Source organism: Hemicordylus capensis, chromosome 2 (genome assembly GCF_027244095.1).
Source record: "Hemicordylus capensis ecotype Gifberg chromosome 2, rHemCap1.1.pri, whole genome shotgun sequence".
NCBI lineage: Eukaryota > Metazoa > Chordata > Lepidosauria > Squamata > Cordylidae > Hemicordylus > Hemicordylus capensis.
Genome location: NC_069658.1, coordinates 256,085,953 through 256,106,762, shown reverse-complemented (window position 1 = coordinate 256,106,762; position 20,810 = coordinate 256,085,953). Strand labels below are relative to the sequence as shown.

At 45.4% G+C, this 20,810-nt stretch overlaps 1 protein-coding gene across 5 annotated transcripts in view; it reads left to right on the top strand.

Moving 5' to 3' along the window:
* The window catches only part of LOC128347157 (uncharacterized), a 67,994-nt gene extending 48,151 nt beyond the window's left edge, over positions 1-19,843 (top strand). For 4 of the 5 annotated variants that reach the window (XM_053301361.1, XM_053301360.1, XM_053301359.1 and 1 more), the window contains 3 exons: positions 7,154-7,294; positions 15,165-15,260; positions 19,344-19,843. In XM_053301361.1, the coding sequence (XP_053157336.1) occupies positions 7,154-7,294; positions 15,165-15,260; positions 19,344-19,483 (377 nt within the window). In that variant the 3' untranslated portion in view covers positions 19,484-19,843. The remainder of the gene's footprint in view (positions 1-7,153; positions 7,295-15,164; positions 15,261-19,343) is intronic. The other variant, XM_053301362.1, reaches the window with a different exon arrangement.
* Positions 19,844-20,810: the final 967 nt, after the last annotated feature.

Genomic DNA, 20,810 nt, shown 5'->3' with positions numbered 1-20,810 from the left:
AAAATATAATAATAAATTAGAACACAAGCCTAAAAACAGTACAAAATACAAGAATCAGCAGTGGAGACAATCATCTAAAAGCCTAGATAAAAAGTTCCAAGTCAAGCTAAAGCAGAAAAACAAAGCTATCCCGCTTTCACGATATGACTTTGAGAACGTACGCACCATTTTCAAGGAGAACATCAGGAACCGCTTTGAAGTTCTGAATCTCATTGATAAGGAACCAGAGGAACTGTGGATTGAAATCAAAGAAGTTGTTAAGGATACGTAAATATGAAAAGAGACTGCCAAAGACCAAGAAACAGAAGAAAGGAAAATGGATGTCAGAACAGACGGTGGAAATTGTCCAGAAGAGGAGAGAAGCCAAAGTCAAGAAAGATAAAGACCTCAGGAAGGAACTTAATAGGGAATTTCAGAAAACTGTTAGAAGAGACAAGGAGCAATACTACAATGACATCTGTAAAGGAGGAAAGGTACCACTAAGTTCAGGAGGATGCCAGTATGGCTAACAGGTACCGTCATGGAAACCATAAAAGGGAAGAAGACTTCTTTCCAAATTTGGAAGGCCTGTCCAAATGAAGAGAACAGAAAGGAACACAAACGCTGGCAAAAGAAATGCAAGGTGACAATAAGGGAGGCAAAAAGAGAGTTTGAGGAACATTTAGCCAAAAGTATCAAGGGGGATACATCACAAGAAGGAAACCTGCCAAGGAGGTGGTTGGACCATTAGACAATGAGGGAGTGAAAGGGATTATTAAGGAGGATATGGAGGTTGCAGAGAAGCTAAATGAGTTCTTTGCATCCATCTTCATGGTAGAGAATACTGAGCATATAGCTGTTCCTGAACCAGGCTTTTTAGGGATGGAGGCTAAAGAACTGAGTCAGATAGAAGTGACAAGAGATGATGTTCTAAACTGTCTGGAAAAACTAAAAATTAACAAATCACCTAAAAAAAACCACAAACCAATCACCAGGGCCAGATGGCATCCATCCAAGAGTCCTTAAAGAACTCAAATGTGAAATTGCCAACCTCCTTGCTAAAATATATAACTTATCCAGGGGTGATCCGGGAAATTACAGGCTGGTTAGCTTAACGTCCATTCCAGGCAAATTGATGGAAAGCATCCTCAAGGATCAAATTGTAAAGCACCTAGAAGAACAGGCCCTGCTGGGAGTGAACCAGCATATCTTCTGCAAAGGGAAATCTTGCCTCACCAACCTTTTGGACTTCTTTGAGAGTGTCAACGAGTGTGTGGATCAAGGTGATCCAGTTGACATAGTCTACCTGGACTTCCAAAAAGCTTTTGACAAAGTTCCTCATCAAAGACTCCTGAGGAAACTTAGCAGTCATGGGATAAGGGGATAAGTACATGTGTGGATTGCTAACTGGTTGAAAGACAGGAAACAGAGGGCAACCAAGATGATCAGGGGCCTAGAGCACCTTTCTTATGAGGCAAGGCTACAACACCTGGGGCTTTTTAGTTTAGAAAAAAGATGACTGCTGGGAGACATGATAGAGGTGTGGAGAAAGTAGAGAAAGAGAAATTCTTTTCCCTCTCACATAACACTAGAACACGGGTCATCCCATGAAATTGATTGCCAGGAAATTTAGGACCAACAAACAGAATTACTTTTTTACGCAACGCATAATCTGCTTGTAGAATTCTCTGCCACAAGATGTGGTGACAGCCACCAACCTGAATGGCTTTAAGAGGGGTTTGGATGACTTCATGGAGGAGAGGTCTATCATCGGCTCCTAGTTAGAGGTCTAGAGGCCATCTCTAGCCTCAAAGGCAGGATGCCTCTGCGTACTAGTTGCAGGGGAGTAACAGCAGGAGAGAGGGCATGCCCTCATCTCCTGCCTGTGGCTTCCAGGAGCATCTGGTGGGCTACTGTGTGAAACAGGATGCTGGACTAGTTTGGCCTTGGTCCTGATCCAGCAGGGCTTTTCTTATGTTCTTATATACTTTTGAAAATAGGCACGGAAAAACAAAGAAAGTTTTCCAAAAGATCGCTGAACTCAGAGGGACGTTCCAACCTCAAATAGAGATGTTAAGGAATGCCAAAGGACAGATAGTAACTGATTGAGAGAAGATCAAACAGAGATGGAAGGAGTATACTGAAATTCTGTACATCAGGGACATCAACATCCAAGAGACTCTAGAAGATATTCCCTACTTGCAAGAACCTCTAGTACAGGAAGGGAAGATGAAGTTAGATCAGCACTCCGAGTTGGAAGGCTACAGGAATTGATGGAATAGCTACAGAAATATGGCAGGCAACAGAAGAAGAATCAGTCAAGGCTCTAACCAAACTTGCCAACAAATTTGGAGAATGACACAGTGGCCAACAGACTGGAAGAGGTCGGTCTACATAGCCATACCAAAGAAAGGAGACTTAACCGATTGCACAAACCATTGCACAATATCCTTAATTTTACATGCTAGCAAAATAATGCTAAGGATCATCCAATGCAGATTAGAGCCCTATGTGGAAAGGGAAATGCCAGATGTTCAAGCTGGTTTCAGAAAAGGCCAAGGAACATCATTGCTGATGCATGCTGGAAAATTGAGAAAGCCAAAGAATACCAGAAAAAAGTCAATATGTGCATTATTGATTACAAAAAAGCCTTCTATTGCATTGACTATATCAAGTTGTGGAATATCCTTAGGAGAATGGGCATCCTAGAACATCTCATTGTTTTCATGAGAAACCTATACAGACAGGAAGCCATAGTCCAGACAGAACCTGGTGAAACAAACTGGTTCCAGATCGGCAAAGGAGTAAGACAAGGCTGTATACTTTCTCATTCTTTATTCAATTTATATGCTGAACATATACTGAGAGAAGCTGGATTGGAAGAAGGTGAACATGGTTTTAAAGTTGGAGGAAGAAACATCAATAACCTGCACTATGCTGATGACATCACTCTGATAGCTGAGAATGTGGATGATCTGCAAGCTCTAGTAATGAAAGTCAAGAAGCACAGTGAAAAATGGTACTACAACTAAATGTAAAGAAGACTAAACTAATGACAACGGTTACAGCAACCAGCCTCTGAATTGACAATGAAGACATTCAAGTGGTGGGTCGTTTCTGCCTTTTAGGATTGGCAGTCAACAGTAAAGGATCCAGCAATCAAGAAATACACTGCAGACTAGCACTTGGTAGGGTTGCAGTGAAGGCAATATCCTTGGAAAGGATGTTTAGATGCCATGACATGTCTATACCTACAAAGATTAGCATAGTTCAGACAGTGGTTTTCCCTGTGACACTCTATGGATGGGAAAGCTGGACATCGAAGAAGCAAGATAGAAAAAGCATTGGCACTTTTGAACTTTGGTGCTGGAGAAGACTTTTGAGGATATCATGGACAGCCAGGAAAACAAACAAATGGATCACAGAAAAAAACAATCCAGAATTTTCACTCGAGGCACAAATGACCAGGCTCAAACTATCATACTTGGGATACATTTTTGCGAAGACCCAGCTCCCTTGAGAAGTCTGTAATGCTGGGGAAAGTTGAAGGAAAGAGAAGAAGAGGACAACCAGCAGCAAGGTGGATGGACTCGAATACAACAGCAATGAATGCACAACTGAGAGACCTTAAAGGCCAAGTTGAAGACAGATCATCCTGGAGAGAATCTATCTATGTGGTTGCTAAGAGTCAACACCAACCTGACGGCACTTAATCAATCAATCAATCAATCTGTGGGTAATTGAATTCACCCATTCTTACTGCATTGTCTCTCTTTGACGCCTCCTTGATTTTCTTCTGCAACTCCCAGTCACTGTCAATGTTTTGATCTGGAGGGCATTTTGATCTAGAGGGTGATATCTGAAGAGTTTCTGTGGAGGATGTTCCTAGGTTTTTTCGCTTGTGAGATTCTATCCCTTCTTTAATATACAGATCTACTCCAGCCCCAGTTCGTCCCTCCCAGTCCTTGCTATAGAGTTTGTATCCGAGAATAACTGTTTCCCACTGGTTCTCACTATTCCACCATGTTTCCCATATGCCCTCAGTTTTAATGCTTTCAGTAGCAACCAAGCACTCCAACTCACCCATCTTGGCTCGGAGGCTTCTCTGAGGCCTAAAGGCATATGGTATTTAAGAGACCGTCTTCTTCGCTATGAGCCCCACCGGCCATTGAGGTCACTTGAGGAGGTCTGACTCCAGTTCCCACCAACTCGTTTGGTGGCTACACAGAGACGGGCCTTCTCGGCTGCTGCCCCGAGATTGTGGAATGCGCTCCCTGCTGAGATACGATCCTCCCCATCTCTGGCAATTTTCAGAAAACACCTGAAAACACATCTCTTTGACCAGGCTTTCTCAGCTTTTTAAAACTTGTTTTTAAATTATTCTGATTATTTAATTGTTGTTTTTTATGATGTTTTTAATTGTTAATCATTGTCTTATGCTTTATCATTTTTGTTTTAATTATTAACTGATTTTAATGGTGTTTTAATGTAAACCGCCCTGAGCCTTTTGGAAGGGCGGTATAAAAGTTTTAATAATAATAATAATAATAATCCCAGTGGTAATTGGCGCCCTGGGTGCAGTTCCAAAAGATCTTGAAGAGCACCTCAACACCATAGGGGCCACAGAACTCACCATCAGCCAATTACAAAAAGCAGCTTTACTGGGAACGGCCTATATTCTGCAACGATATCTATAACCATTGACAATAAAATTCTGGCATCCCAGGTCCTTGGGAAGGACTCGATGTCTAGATAAAACAAACCAGTCAATAACACCTGTCTGACTGTGTAAACAAGAAATAATAATAATAATTCAATTTCTATACCACCCTTCCAAAAATAGTTCAGGGCGGTTTACAAAGAGAAATAACAAATAAGATGGTGGATAGGGCCAGTTACTCTCCCCCTGCTAAATAAAGAGAATCACCATGGTAAAAGGTGCCTCTTTGCCCAGTTAGCAGGGCAACAAATTGCAACAATGTAGTTGCACAATTGACAGCCATTATTTCCAAAGGCTGTCAATTGTGCAAGTGATCTTGGACATGCACATCCTGTGGCCTGGTGGGCATGTGATCTTGTGTGCCCAATCGGAAGCCACTTTATAAGTCGACTCTGCCTGCTTAAGAGCTCCATTCACAGCAGGATCCAGGGTCCCACCCACTCATCTCTATTCTCTCAGTGAGAAAGGAGGCCACCCTCTCCTTTGGAGGAGTAGCTGCCCACACTCTAGTTCAGTGTTACAATTTCTTGCCCTGTTGTCACAGATCTCTTAGTTAAGTTAGTCAAATGTGGCCATAGATTTTCCTACTCTTGCGTGTCCTGTCTTTATTAGGGTATGGGGCAATTATGCATTTAGTACAACTGCAATCTTGCACAACTGTGTGAATGCTACATTGTGACATGTATGCACCGTCGCACAGTATGTCAGTCCCTGTGTCTGTTCCAGTGTACAGACAAATCTGGCTCTGCTGTTCAGCGGCTGACCCTGTGGCAACAATCCAACTTCAAGTTGATGCTGAAGCTGAAACTAACCACATCAAAGGATAGCATACCATATCCATGTTGCCTGAATTACACATCTCTTAAGTCCGTGGCCCTAAACACCCAACATATTCCGGGCATTTTGGAGCTTCAGTTTTTTTTTAAATTTTATTTTATTTTTTGCATTTATATACCGCCTTTCATTAAAAGACAACCCCAAGGCAGTTTACAAAAGCTAAAACATACAATAAAAAGACAATAAAAATATTAAGCTAAAAAATATAAAAACAAACCAAATTTAAAATCTATATAATACAAGCATAAAAACAATACAACAGGTAAAAACACACAGAAGCAGCAGTAAAAACGATTATGTAAAAGCCTGGGTAAAAAGCCATGTCTTTACAAGCTTTCTAAAAGCCGTGATGGAGTCTGAGGAACGAATGGCCACTGGGAGAGCATTCCAGAGTCTAGGAGCAGCAACAGAGAAGGCCCTGTCCCAAGTGCACGAAAGCCGGGCCTCCCTCATTGTCGGCACCCGGAGCAGGGCCCCCTCAGATGTCCTGGTCAAGCGGGCAGCAACCCTTGGGAGCAGGCGGTCCCTCAAATACCCCGGGCCCAAACCATTAAGTGCTTTAAAGGTCAAAACCAGCACCTTGAATTGGACCCGGAAATGAACCCGCAGCCAGTGCAACTCTTTCAGAATGGGGGTGATGTGCTCCCAATGGGCAGCTCCGGATAAAACCCTCGCTGCCGCATTTTGCACTAGCTGCAGTTTCCGGATATTCTTCAAGGCAGCCCCACGCAAAGCACGTTACAGTAATCCAGCTGCAACGTGACTAAGGCGTGGGTAACCGTGGCCAGATCTGCCTTCTCGAGAAAGGGACGCAGCTGGTGCACTAGCCAAAGCCGTGCAAAGGCACCCCTGGCCACTGCCTACACCTGAGCTTCTAAAAGCAGAGCCGGGTCCAGTAGCACCCCCAAGCTGCGTACTTGCTCCTTCAAGGGGAGTGCAACCCCATCCAGAACCGGTAAAATCTCCTCATCCCGATTGGCTCTCCTACTGACCAACAGTACCTCCATCTTATCCGGATTCAATTTCAGTTTATTAGCCCACATCCAACCGATCATGGCCTCCAGCCCCCGATTCAGGACATCCACCACCTCCCTAGGATCAGATGACAAGGAGAGATAGAGCTGAGTGTCATCGTATATTGCTGACAACTCAGTCCAAGGTAACATGGTAAACTGTTTGGAGCTTCAGTGAATATGGTAAAGCAACCTGTGAAAGTATTTTTATTAATGTTTGTATGTATTGTTCATGTTTATTTTATTGTTAATTGTTTATGTGATGCAGAAGATAAAGCGGAGGTCTTAAGTAACTATTTCCCATAGTCGGTTGAGTCCAGTTTATAAGTCAACCTTAACTCTTTTCTAAAATAGAAGGCTTTTTGATCCCCAGCCATACTATTTTATTATTTTAAAAAAACATTGTCCAGTGCAGAGACCTGGCACAAATTAATACCTAGTCACACTTTTTGGTGAACATTTAAAATTTGATTTGAAGCATCATTTACTCCTGATTCAACTTTTGTCTTTCCTCCCTAAAATAAGCACTGGTCAGCACTTTCACACTATGCATCTTCCAGTTAAAAGGACTTCTTGGTGATACTGTTTTCTTTACCTTCTACAGACAACAGAATCCTAGCCCCAGGTATAAGAGATTTTTTTGAGGTATGTAACACAAAAGCAATAACTACTTCGGATTATGAGTACAGCTGCTGCAAAACAGATGCATGTAATCCTGGTGTAAGATATAAGGCGTCTGTTAAAGGTAAGAGAGCCCTGCCTGTTATTAACCTCAAGGCCTAACTTCTTAGATGAAGCCTTTGGTAGCTTTAGCCAAAATGTTTATGACTTGAATGGGAGCCAGGCTGCTGAATTAAATTAAGATGACATGATAAACAAGCATCCAAAAAGACAGTAAATATTGCTAAACAATCCAAGGGAATCGGGTGCTGGGGCGGAGGATGGACTCCCACTGTTCCATATAAAGGGGAAAACTTGAAAGAGAAGGAGGAGGTGGCAGTGGTGGTGAGGGTTGGAAGAGGCTTTTGAACCCCGACTTGGATTTCCTGGAGATATTGGGGAGCCAGCAAGCGGAGATCCCTGTGAGGTAACAAATGAGAATGAGCTGGTATTGGGGTGCCCTGAACCCAGCAGTGAAGCAACCACCTGCATGACAACCAGGGGTGGAGCTTTAACTGAGTGCAAGTGGGGCAGCTGGGAAGTGCAGGGATGTCTGGGGAATGTAGTTCCTCCCAGAGGAAGGCTTCTCCCCTCTTATGGGAGAAACCCTGGGAGGAACTACCTCCCCCAGACTTCCCTACGCTTGCCAGTTGCTCCAGGTGTGTTCCTTGACTCTCATCATCACTCGCCTTCTGCTCCCTGAATGCTCTCGAGATTCATTGGCGTCACCCAGCTTTCCCTGTACCAGTGCTGGGATGGCTTTGAAAGGATCCCCAAGCCCACCACCCTACCTGGGGCAGTTGCCCTGCGGGTGCCTGCCTCTTGATGGTGGCAGGTGGGAATCCCAGAATAGAATTCCAATTTCCCTGACATGCACAGCCCAATTTTTAACATTATTGTTCAGGTTCTGTATGGAAGGAGGTGAAAAACAGTGCTCTGAATTTGTCTGCAAACAAATCAAATCAGTATAATCTTTAAATGAACTGAATCAATCAATCAATCAATTTTTATACCACCCTTTCTAAAGTGGTTCATGGCAGTTTACATTAAAATCAAAAACACATAATAAAACAATTTAGTTTAAATCACACATTTAAAATAGATTAAAAATAAAATCATTAAAAGTCAGGCTGAAAAGATGGGTCTTTAAGGCCTTTGTCTCCAAGGAAAATACTCTTATCATGCCCATGATAAGAGCTGCATTACATACAGCTCAACCTAGGGGTGACAACTGAGAAGGCTCGATTCCAGGTTGCCACCTGTTGAACCACTGGCACCCAAAGACGGACCCCTCCAGATGATCTTAATGAGCAGTGGGAACATTCTAGAGAAAGTGCTCTCTCAGGTAACCCAGACCTAAGCTGTTCAGTGCTTTAAAGGTAATAACCAGCACTTTGTAATTTCCCCTGAACCATAATAGCAGCCAGTGCACCTGCATAAGAATAGGCATAATGTAGGATACCCCAGAGACCAATCCACATTTTGGACTAACTGAAGTTTCCAAACTATGTACAAAAGTAGGGATGTGCATAAAACTGGTTTGCCCGGTTAGGATCAAATTCGAACTGGGTTCGAATGAGGATGGGGTGGTTCGGTTTTGGTTTTGCTCAAACCACCCTCCGGCAGGATCATATTAAAAATGATCCCATGAATTTCAAACTCCTTCAACGGGAAAATACAGCTACTTTTTTTTCCTTTTCTTTTTTTTTGCCATACACATACAATGTTGTAGCACCATAACACAAAGATAAAATCTGAAAGAAGGCATCGGAAATGTGAATGGCAGCTTGCTGTCAGTGTAGGGACTGCGGTATCACAAAACAGTAAGTACGGAGGCACACTTAGCAAGTCCGTCGTGACACTGTTGTAGGGCTTAATCTGGAAAGTGCCTGGGTGACTTTGAGCCATTTGCTCTATCTTAGCCTAGCACGAGACAAGGATTAAATAGTCTAGCCAGACATAAGGATAAAATGGCCTAGCGTGAGATAGGATAAAATAGGATGGAGATAAACATAAAACATCCCAAGACCCCTGGAGTAAGGATGGGAGAGAAATTAAATATATATATTCATATTGCTTCATGGATTTGGCAAGATAGTTCTTTACCCCTTCCAGTTTTAAATCCCAGTTTCTTCTTTTCATTCAATGAATTCTACACCACATCCTCTGAAATAAGTTGCAAAAGCTTCTGTGATGAGCCATACCCTGCCTGTGATAGGCACATAGGTAGCTGCCATATACTGAGTCAGACCATTGGTCCATTCAATCTTCCAACCAAATGCAACCAGGGCAGACCCTAATTAGCAAAGGAGGCAATTCACGCTTGCTACCACAAGACCATTCATGTTTTGTCATTGAAAATCTAATATGCTACCAAAGAATCTACACTCAGAACACCTCAGAAACAACAAAACCCAGTATCCCGTGGGTTAGCAACCCATGGGGGTGTTTGGCACACTCTGTACACTGGACCACCACTCACTCTGGGCCACCCCAGCACCCCACAAGTGGCCTTAATGTTTTTCTCCATAGGGAAGAATGGAGGTTTCAGCAGCCCCATAACTGCACTTGGGGGGTGCTGTGGTGGCTCCGAGCGAGGGTGCCAACCACCCCCATGGATTGCTAACCCATGGGGTACTGGGTTTTGTTGTTTCTGAAGTGTTCTGAGTGTAGATTCTTTGGTAGCATATAAGATTTTCAATGATAAACCATGAATCTACTGTCATTGCTAACCTTAAAGACACATAAACTTCAAAAATCACTTAAAAATCAGCCCTTTGCCCAATTCCTTTCAAATAATTCTGATAGCTTCCTTGCCCCCCTTGGGCACTACCACCCATCACACTCCACTCTAGAACACCCCTTCCCCCCGCCCCCGATGTGAAGCTATACATTTGCTGCAATCCTCATTATTCCCTATGAGGAATTCAAAAATACTTTTAAAAAATTCACCAATAATCAGAGGAGTGTCCGATTGCCTTGGGGTTTTGTGGATGGTAGGCATTTCTGGGTCCCTACCACCTACCCCACTTTTGTGCCCCTAGGTCCTCCACAATAGGGGATCTGGGCTGGTTCGGGTCCCATCATATCCTATGAGAGAAATAATTAAAAAGATTTCATATAGATATGGCAGCTTGGGAAAAATTAGGGAAAACTAATTTAAAATTCACTGCATGTTATACTTTAAAAGAAAATTATTATAAGATGATGTACAGGTGGTATTTAACACCGAAAAAAATAGCATTAATATATAAAATTGTTCCAAACAAATGTTGGAAATGTGGACAATGTGAAGGAAGCTTTTTTCATATGTGGTGGTCTTGCGGGAAAGCAAAGACCTTTTGGGATATGATATATAATGAATTGAAGAAAAAATTTTAAATGACATTTCCTAAGAGGCCAGAATCCTTCCTACTGGGAATAACGCAAGGAGAGTTCTCCAGAAGAAACTTAACATTTTTTATGTATGCAACCACGGCGGCTAGAATAGGATATGCACAGAAATGGAAAGCCAATAAAATGCCCTCAAAAGAAGATTGGTTGATAAAAATTTTAGAATATGCTGAGATGGCAAAACCTATAGCACTCATAAGGGATGAAAACTTGGAATGTTTCAAAAAAGATTGGGAACCATTCTTACTTTACTTAAAGAACTATTTTTCCAATATGGACCTTTCAGCAGGGTTTGAAATTTAGCAACAACAGCAGGTTGGGCAGGGTAAAATCAAGTTTGCATTGTGGAGTATATATGTTTTGAATTATTATAGCAATGGTAGATTTGTATAGCTAATATGAACCATGCAGACTGGTAAGCGGGAAGTCAATATTTACTTAATTAAATGTAATTGGATTGTTAAGATGTTGTAAAACTAATAAAATTTTAAAATGCAAAAAAAAAAAATTCAAATATTCATAAAAAAATCATAGGGGTGTCCAAATGCTTCAGGGTTTGGGTTGTTGTTGGCACCCATGGGTGTTCCACAATAGAGAATGATCAGCTGGTTCAAGTCCCATTATACCCTATGAGAGAAAAATAAAAATAAATTTCAAAAATTCATAAAAAATAGTACGAGTGTCCAATTGCTTTGGGGTTTGGGTGGCAGGTACCCATGGGTGCCAGCTACCACACCGCCCACTTTTTGAGGTTTGAACTAGTTCAAACCAGTTCGCATTGAACCACCCCCTGTTTGGTTTGAATTCAAACTTGCAGCTCGATCCTGATGGCTGGTTCAGTTCAAATATGAACTTTCGAACCACCCCGGTTCTAATTCAAACTGGTTCAAATTCGAACTGGTTCGCACATCCCTATTAAAAAGCAGCCATACATTGAGCACATTTTAGTAGACCAATCTTGAGGTTACCAGGTGATGTAACACTCTTTTCAGGTCATCCTCTTCAAAGAAAGGGTGCAGTTATCAAATCAATAACAGCTGGTAAAAAGCACTCCTGGCCACAGCCACAGTCAAAGGCAGCAGGGTGGAACCCGGGTCCAAGAACTCCCAAGCTACGAACCTGTTCTTTCTGGACGAGGGAGTGTAACCTCATCCAGAACAGGGAGTTCTATGCTGCCTTGCAGATCATGACCCTCAACAATGAGCACCTCCATCTTGCTTGCATTCAGCTTCAGTTTATTATCTCTCATCCAGTCCATTCCTGCCTGTAGGCATACATTTAAGGGGCTAACACCATCTCCTGATGTTGATGACAAGGAGAAACAGACTTGGGTGTCAACAGCATATTGATAATACCAGCACTAAGGTTTGTGATCTGCAACATTTTCATTCCCATGTCATGCGCTTCTGTACAGATGCTTGTGTTCTTTTACTATAAACAGCTTGCCTTGTGCAAAGTACATTCTGACAGAAACAAGCAGACCGTCTTTTATGTAACTGTGGAGAACATTGCAAAATGTCTCAAAAGTTCCAATCCAGATGGATAAATCTAGATTTCACAGGAGAGGTCTTGTTTCTCGGCGGCTTACTTTAAGGCAAGTCACAAATTATCTACTGGTTCACATACTCATCAGAACAGAACCTTGGTAAACAAAGCAGCAGGAATATACAGACGTAGGAAGCTGCTTTTCAGTAAGTTCAGCCATTGGTCCATCTAGTTCCATATTGTCAACACTGATTAGCGGCACATCTCATAGGTTTCTAATGGGGGTCTTTCCCAGCCCTACCTGGAGATTTCTGAAGTTTGAAGTTTTGTCAGTTTAAAGTTTCTGTTTTACATTGGTTAAGTGTTTTCATAGTATGTTTTGTGGCTTTATGAAGTTATATGGTTGTTCTTGCTCCAAGAGGCTTTATACACATGGCTTTTAGTTCAAATCTCCCCCAGAATGGAGTGTTCCAGTCCACATATTATCTGCATTTACCTTGAAGTCACTTCTGGCTATCTGGGGGTACTTCCTTGCACCCATTTGGCACTACCACCCACCACAACCCACTCTGGGCCACCCTGGTGCCCCCACATGGAGCTATAAGGTTGCTGAAATCCCCTTTATTCCCTATGGGGGAAAGCTTAAAGACACACCAACTTCAGAAATTCTTTTAAAAAACTCCTCTTTGCTCAATTTCTTTTAAATTTGGGTGATAGCTTCCACCCATTGGGCACTACCACCCAAACCACTTTGGCCACAAAATGGAGGCCTGGATGTCTGAAATTTTGGGGTCTGAATCTGGGGTAATTTGTTTTGTACCCAAATCTGGACAATTGAGGATGGGGGTAATTTGTTTTGTCTACAAATCACCAGAATTGGCCAGATTCGGGTACAAATTGTTTTGCACATCCCTATTCGATACCATTGCTGGGTTGCTTGAAGGAGGTGGGATTGGGTGGCATTGTTTTACAGTGGTTTCATTCCTACCTCTCTGGCAGATTTCAGATGGTGTCACCTGGAGACTGTTGCTCTGAAAAGAGCTACAGTGTGTGGTTCCAGAAGTGAGAAAAGTGAGAGCTAAAGTGTGTGGTTCCAGAAGACTCCATACTGTGTCTAATGCTTTTTAACATCTACATGAAACCTTTGGGAGAGATCATTAGGAAGTTTGGTCTGGGATGCTACCAATTGGTTGATGACACCCAGATCTATTTCTCTCTACCATTTCATCAGGAAATGGCATGACCCGCCCCCCCCCCAAGTACCTGCCTGGAGGTGATATTGGGCTGGGTGAGGGATAACAGGTTGAAGTTGAATCCAAACAAGACGGAGGTACTGTCTGTAGGGGTTTGGGATCCGAGAGATGGCTTAGATCTGCCTGTTCTGGATAGGGTTACACTCCCCCCTAAAGATCAGGTTCGCAGTTTGAGAGTGCTCCTGGATCCCAAACTCTCCTTGGTTTCTCAGGTTGAGGCCATGTCCAGGAGCACTTTTTATCAGATTCGGCTGATACGCTAGATACATCCATTTCTGGAGACAAATGAACTTAAAATGGTGGTACATATGCTAGGCTTGAGTACTGTAATGCACTCTACTTGGGACTGCCTTTTTACGTAGTTCGGAAATTACATTTGGTACAGAATGTGGCAGCCAGATTGGTCTCTGGGTTCACCCAAAGCGACCATATCACACTGGTTTTGAAAGAATTGCACTGACTGCCGATATGTTTCTGAAGGAAAAACCAAGTACCGGTAATTACCTATCAAGCCCTTAATGGCTTTGGTCCAGGTTACTTAAGAGAGCTCCATGTCTGTCATGAACCCTGTCGCCTATTACAATCTTCTGGAGAGGTCTGGTTATGGTTGCCGTCAACTCATTTGGTGGCAACTCAGGACTGAGCCTTCTCTGTGACTGCTACAGGGTTTGGAATGCACTCCCTGCTGAAATAAGAGGATCTCCTTCTCTGTTTGCTTTTAGGAGGACCCTGAAGACATACCTGTTTTCCCAGGCTTATAACAGAAATCGAAATTTTAATCTATTATATCAATTCTCCTGGGTGTGCCTTGGAATGTGCGTCCCATAGCCCAGCTGATTGACTGGGCGGCGAACATGCCTGATTGGCTGAGGCACACCCAGGAGGATTGGTTGCTGCCGTGGAGGCCAGAGGTGGCGGGCCTGGCCTGGCTGCAGAGGCAAGGCCCAGGAGGGGGAAAGAAAGTGGGTGGGGACAGAAGTGGCAGTGGGGAGGAGAGGTGTCTGGGCCTGAAAGCAGAGACTGGGGCAGAAGGCGGGGGAAGGTAACCACCCTCCCCAAAGAGTGCACAGATGTCTGTGCGCGGTCGGCTAGTGTGTTTTTATTTATTGTGATTATTTATTTATTTATTTAGCAAATTTATTGACCACTTGACTTCCTTAGACTCGAGGCGGTTTACATAAATTAAAATAACAAAGACAAGAGAAGAAGGGCTGAAAGGGGGGAGGAAGAAAGAAAAGGGAAAAAGAAAAAGACCTGCCCCACACACACTCACACGATAAAAACTAAAAGCCTGGCAAAGCCTGGTTTTCAGGAGCTTCTTAAAGGACAGAAGAGAGGGGGTATTACCAATCTCAGGAGGCAGAGTGTTCCATAAGGAGGGGGATGCAACAGAGAAGGCCCTCCCATGAGCCCGAGCCCCACGTACCTCCCCTGGGCCCGGAACTCTGAGAAGGCCCACCTGAGACGACCTCACCGGGCATGTCGAAATTGGACAGGAGAGGTGGTCCTGAATGTACACAGGCTCCAAATCCTTTTTTAATCGGTTTTGTGAATTTTAAATGTTTTATATTTTATATTATGTTTTAATTTGTACTCCACCTAGAAATCTTTATATCAGGCAATATAGAAAATCAATCAATCAATCAATCTGTGGTTTGGGAAAGCCTCTGGTTTCCCCTTCCAGAAGGCTTCTTTGCTGCCAATATATGGAAAGGGATGATGATGGGTGATCTTAGCCTAGAAAACACTGTGACTCTTCATAAGCCAGTGCTGCTCCAACTCTCAATTTGTATGCTCTATTGATGTTTTCTCTTTCTCTTTCAGTTAAAACGCTGACTTGCTATTATGGTCATGATCCAATCAAAGGTTCTGACAATGGCTTCTGTGTATCAGGCTCTTCGCCAGGATATAGAAATAATGGTATTATTTTGAAACATGTTCATTTTCATAATTCACCAAGTCTTTTCATAACCACCAAGAATTTTTATAATCTATATATATATTTCTCCTAGGTGTGCCCAGGAAAAATGCTTCCCGGCAGCCCAGCTGATTGGCTGGGCTGTGGAGGCGCCTGATTGGCTGGCACACCCAGGAGGAGGAGAATTGGCAGTCTGCGCTGGTGGGCCTGGCCTGGCAACTGGTGGTGGCCACAGACTCTAGTGAGGGAGAGAGGCGCGGGGGGGGGGGTGGAGACAGAGAGAGCGAGAGAGGTGGGGGGGAGAGACAGAGCAAGCGAGAGAGGCGCGCGGGGGGAGAGATAGAGTGAGCAAGAGAGGTGCATGGGAGGAGAGACAGAGCAAGCGAGATAGGCACGGGGAGAGAGAGACAGAGCGAGCGAGAAAGGCGTGCAGAGGAGAGAGACAGAGCGAGCGAAAGAGGTGCATGGGGGGGAGAGACAGAGTAAGAGAGGTGTGCGGGGGGAGACAGAGCGAGCGAGAGAGGTGTGCGGGGAGAGACAGAGCGAATGAGAGAGGCGCGGGGGAGAGAGACAGAGCGAGAGAGAGAGGCGCCCGGTGGGGAGACAGAGCGAGTGAGAGGGGCGCCTGGGGAAGAGACAGAGCAAGCGAGAGAGGTGCACGGGGGAGAGGCAGAGCAAGCAAGAGAGGCGCCCGGGGGGAGAGACAGCGCAGGGGAGAGACAGCGCGGGGCAGAGACAGCGCGGGGGAGAAAGGCACATGGGGGAGATACAGCGTGAGTGAGAGAGGCGCGGGGGGAGACAGAGCGAGAGAGGTGCAGGGGGAGAAACAGAGGGAGCGAGAGAGGCACGGAGGAAGCGACAGAGCGAGAGAGGCACGGGGGAGAGACAGAGCGAGAGAGGCGTGGGGGGAGAGACAGAGAGAGTGAGAGAGGCGTGTGGGGGGAGAGACAGAGCGAACGAGAGAGGTGCGGGGGGAGAGAGACAGAGCGAGCGAGAGAGGAGCCCGGGGGGGAGACAGAGCGAGCGAGAGAGGAGCCCGGGGGGGAGACAGAGCGAGCGAGAGAGGAGCCCGGGGGAGAGACAGAGCGAGCGAGAGAGGCGCCCGGGGGGAGAGACAGAGCGAGCGAGAGAGCTGCGCGGGGGAGAGACAGCACGAGCGAGAGAGGCGTGCGGGGGAGAGACAGCACGAGCGAGAGAGGCGTGCGGGGGAGAGACATCGTGAGCGAGAGAGGCGCACGGGATTGACAGAGTGAGCAAGAGAGCCGCACGGGGAGACAGAGTGAGCGAGAGAGGCGTGCGGGGGAGAGACAGAGTGAGCAAGTGTGGCGCGGAGGAAGAGACAGAGTGAGAGAGGCTCAGGGGGAGAGACTGAGCAAGAGAGGCGTGGGGGGAGAGACTGAGCAAGAGAGGCGTGGGGGGAGAGACATCGTGAGCGAGAGAGGCGCGGGGGGAGACAGCGCAAGCGAGAGAGTCGGGGGTAGAGAGAGAGAGAGAGAGAGAGAGAGAGAGAGGCGTGCAGGGGAGATACAGAGCGAGAGAGACGCAGGTGGGAAAGATAGAGCAAGAGAGGCATGGGGGGGAGATACAGAGCGAGAGAGGCGCGGGGGGGGGGAGACAGAGCGAGCGAGAGAGCTGTTGTGGGTGGGACAGAGCGAGTGAGAGAGCTGTGGGAGGACCAGCCAAACGAATTCTCCCTACTAAACCCAAAAAGGAAGTGAACTACCGCACAGATGCTCTGTGTGGCTTCAGCTAGTCCTTTATAATCACCGAGAATTAATACAATAATTATCCAAAAATTCTACTTTCCAAAATTATGGGAGAGGACTGTTAGGATGAGTTGCAGAAAAAGGGTTCTCTCATTATAAGTCTTAAAGGTCTATTGCTTTCAAATATGACATTTGTGAGACTAGTAATTTGAAAAATAGAAGGCATAATCTATGTGTCAAGTTACACAAATGTATCTAATTTCAAATGCTAAAAAATGTATCTAATTTCAAAAGCTAAAAAAATCCAGCCACTCGTTTGGTCTGCCCTTCATGGCACTGGACCTGCCACAGAGGGGGTTAGCCTAGCTTAACACGCTGCACTGCCCACCAACCACACAACACAGCAGCTAATCCCTTTTGTAGGTCCTCCAAAATATCTTGATGGCCTGAGGCAAAAGATGGACCCTCTGTATAATTCAGGAGAGGGGGGAAACAATATCAAGGTGCACCAGACCGACCCCCCCCCCCCCCCCCGGCAACAAAGGAATGCACAAAATGGGTCAGGTCTGCTTTGATCTTTTTCCTAGCCCTGTCAATCCTACCCAGATTGCTGGCCCCGCTCCACACCCTGCGTATAAACAGGTCAGACCAAATCACAATCAAATGTGGAAGCCAGCATTGTACCACACCAATGTCAGCCCGGGCCTTGTGAATAAGGGATGTCCCTGACTGCTAAATAGATCATTATCCCCCAAGTGAACCAAAAAGCTTTCCAAAGGTGGATTATCCTCCAAGAACTCCAGCAGGACTGACAAAAATTGGGCAAATAACATACCCCACCAACTGATCCAGGAGATCGCTACTCACTCCTCAAGTCCTAGTTGTGTTCCAGGTTCAGTCCTACATGCCTTCTTGTGGGCCCAGAAGACAATCGAGTGCCCGAGGATGAAGACCCTTGCCCGCTTCATCGGCAGCGATGGTCCTGCAGGGAGAAGAATGAAACTAGTGACTACACTCAAGAAACCTAGCACCCATAGCGCTGGTAGCCGCTTGAATGCCATCAGCCAAGCCACTGAATGGCTGTTCTGAGATATCCCAAAGAGAGGCCACAAAGGCAGCACCTATTCGAAAAGAATTCAATGACAGCTGAGCTGTGGATACCTCCGCAGCCAGAATGTCCATCCATCCTCATGAAAGAACAGGCACCCCCTGGCAGACCCACGAAGGGCCGCACACTGCTCCAAGGTCCCCCAAAAACAGGGTTATCAGATCTGTTCAAACTAATAACATGTCCCTGACCCTTCTGGTCAGTTTTGGAAAACACTAAGTGTAGCTCAGCATGCCCAGATTTAAACACTAGAACCGCTCAGTGCAGAACTCTGGAGGATGGACCACTCCTGTCCCTGGGGAATAACTCACCTGTCTGCTGAGAATGGACTGAGGGAGGAGGAGAAAGCCGACACTATCTGTAGGCCGGAAGCCCCGCCCTCTCCCAGTCAAGAGCCAATGGGCTCACACCCCAGCCTCATGCTTCTTACGCAGGGGGCTGGGCAGAGGCGTAACTATAGGGGGCAGGGGGGGCACGTGCCCTGGGCGCCATCTTTTCTGGTCACGTGGGGGGCGCCGCCATGACCAAAAAAATTTTTTTTGTTAATTTTTAAAAAATGTTTTTGTTAATACAAATGTTTCCTGCTCAGTGCAGCAGTGCTGCAGCAGTCAAGGGAGCACGTCGGCGCCCCCTCCCCCATGAGCGGTCCCTTCCGCGCCGCCCACGCCCACCCCCCCATTGCTCTGCTGGTGCCTGGCGGCCAGTCAGTGGCCTGGCTTGGCGGCGGCGGCGGGCGCTTGTGAGGAAAAACCTAAGTATAATGTAGTATGTTGGGGGGGTGGGGGGCACGGGGGGCGCCATTTCAGTGCTTGCCCCGGGCGCCGTTTTCCCTAGTTACGCCTCTGGGGCTGGGGCAAACAAACCATGCCGCCCATTCGGGCAATGAGCAGCTGGATTTTTAAAAATTTTATATGTGTTGTTTATGTTATGTTCATTATTTGTATGATGCAGCAGGTGAAACAGGGCTCTTAAATAACTATTTCCAGTTTTTGTTTGAGTCCGGTTGATGAGTCAACCTTAACCTTTTTCTGAAATGGAAGGTGTTTCGATCCCACAATCATTTAATGACATATTAAAACCTTGTCCAGTGCTGAGACCTGGCACAAATTAAGCTCTGATCACACATTTTTTTGGTCAACATTTACTCCTGAGTTAAATTCTGAGGCATCATTTACTCCTGATTTAAGTTCTGTCTCTCTCGCCCGCTCGCCAATTCACATCTTCCAATTAAAAGGATGTCTTGATGATGCTATTTTCTTTATCTTCTACAGACATAGTCGGATTTCGAAGAGAAGATTTTGAGAAATGTAACACAAAACTAAGATATGCTGGCGACATATGGAAGTTTTCCTGCTGCACAACAGATAAATGTAATCCTCTTATAAAAGCTAAAATAGAATATAATATCTAAAACCTAAAATCTGCTAATGGCAAGTGAGCCCGGCCTGTCAGTAACCTGAAGGCCTAACGTCCTGGATGAAGCCTTTTGGTAGATTTAGCCCAGCTGCTTATGTCTTGAGTGGATGTCAGGCTGCTGAAATAAATTAAGATGGAATGATAAACAAGCATCCAAAAGCACAGTTTGTTTTTGATTTAATATGTTTGTATTATGGCAGCTGCCACAGCTTCATAGTTTCATGAGGAACCCATGTATGTCTTGGAGCATTTCCTTAAAATATTTGTTTTATTGCTAAACACTGTACTCATGCAAATGTTGAGGGAAGCCAAGAGTCCAAGGGAATTGTGTTCCATATAAAGAGATAAACTTGGAATTGTACATAATGTTTTCGAGAATGGTATGGTGTCCCAAGCATGCAGGCAATCACAGATGTATGGATGGCAAAACAAAAGCGTCTAGTCACAGAAAGGAGCTCTCGGCAGGGCCCCTTGGAAGCCCACATGAGAGGGGCTTCTATGACTTTACCGGGATCCCCAGGCATGAAAAGGGAAGGCCCAGGGCCAGGTGAAGCTCAGGGAGGGAAGGAAGGAAGGAAGGGAGGGAGGGAGGGAGGGATTGGAGACAGGTACACATGGGAGGCATAATTTGGAGAAAGCCCATATTGGAGGTGGTAGCGGTGGTGGTGGTAAGGAATGGAAGAGGCTTTTGAGGCCTGAATAGGGCTTCCTGGAGATATTGGGAAGCCAGCAGGAGGAGAGCCCTGTGAGGCCAGGGGCAAGGAGGCAAGAAGCAAGTTTCTGAGTGCCCTGAGCACAGGGTGACGTATCCACCAGGACAGGGTGGCAACCAGGGGTGAAGCTGTAACTGAGCACATGGGTTTGAAGACCCTCTTTCCCCTACACCTCCAAAGCCACCTGGGGCTTTTACACACGTAGTTCTTAGTTCACATCTCCTCCAGAATGGAGGGTGTGGGTCCGCATATCAGCTGGATATACCCCAAAGCCCCTACGAGCTATCAGGGACCAGTACACACACTGAGCTTCCTGGTATGCCCCACCACTTATCCTGCGATGTGTGGAGGGGCCATTGCCAGTAATTCAGCTTTTTTCAAAAATCACACTGGTCACCATAAGAACATAGATTTTACATATGCAGATGTTGTTAGAAGATGCCTTAACAATGGAGACTACAGGTTTGATGTAACCTGAGCCCTTTGTGTCTGAGCTGATTCCATGAGGCTGCATTTTTCTTCATCATAGAGAGAAAGCAATGATTTCTGCTTTAAACTTCCATGGCCTCCTAAATGGTCTGGGGTGGGGGTGGGAACATGAGGCGATGA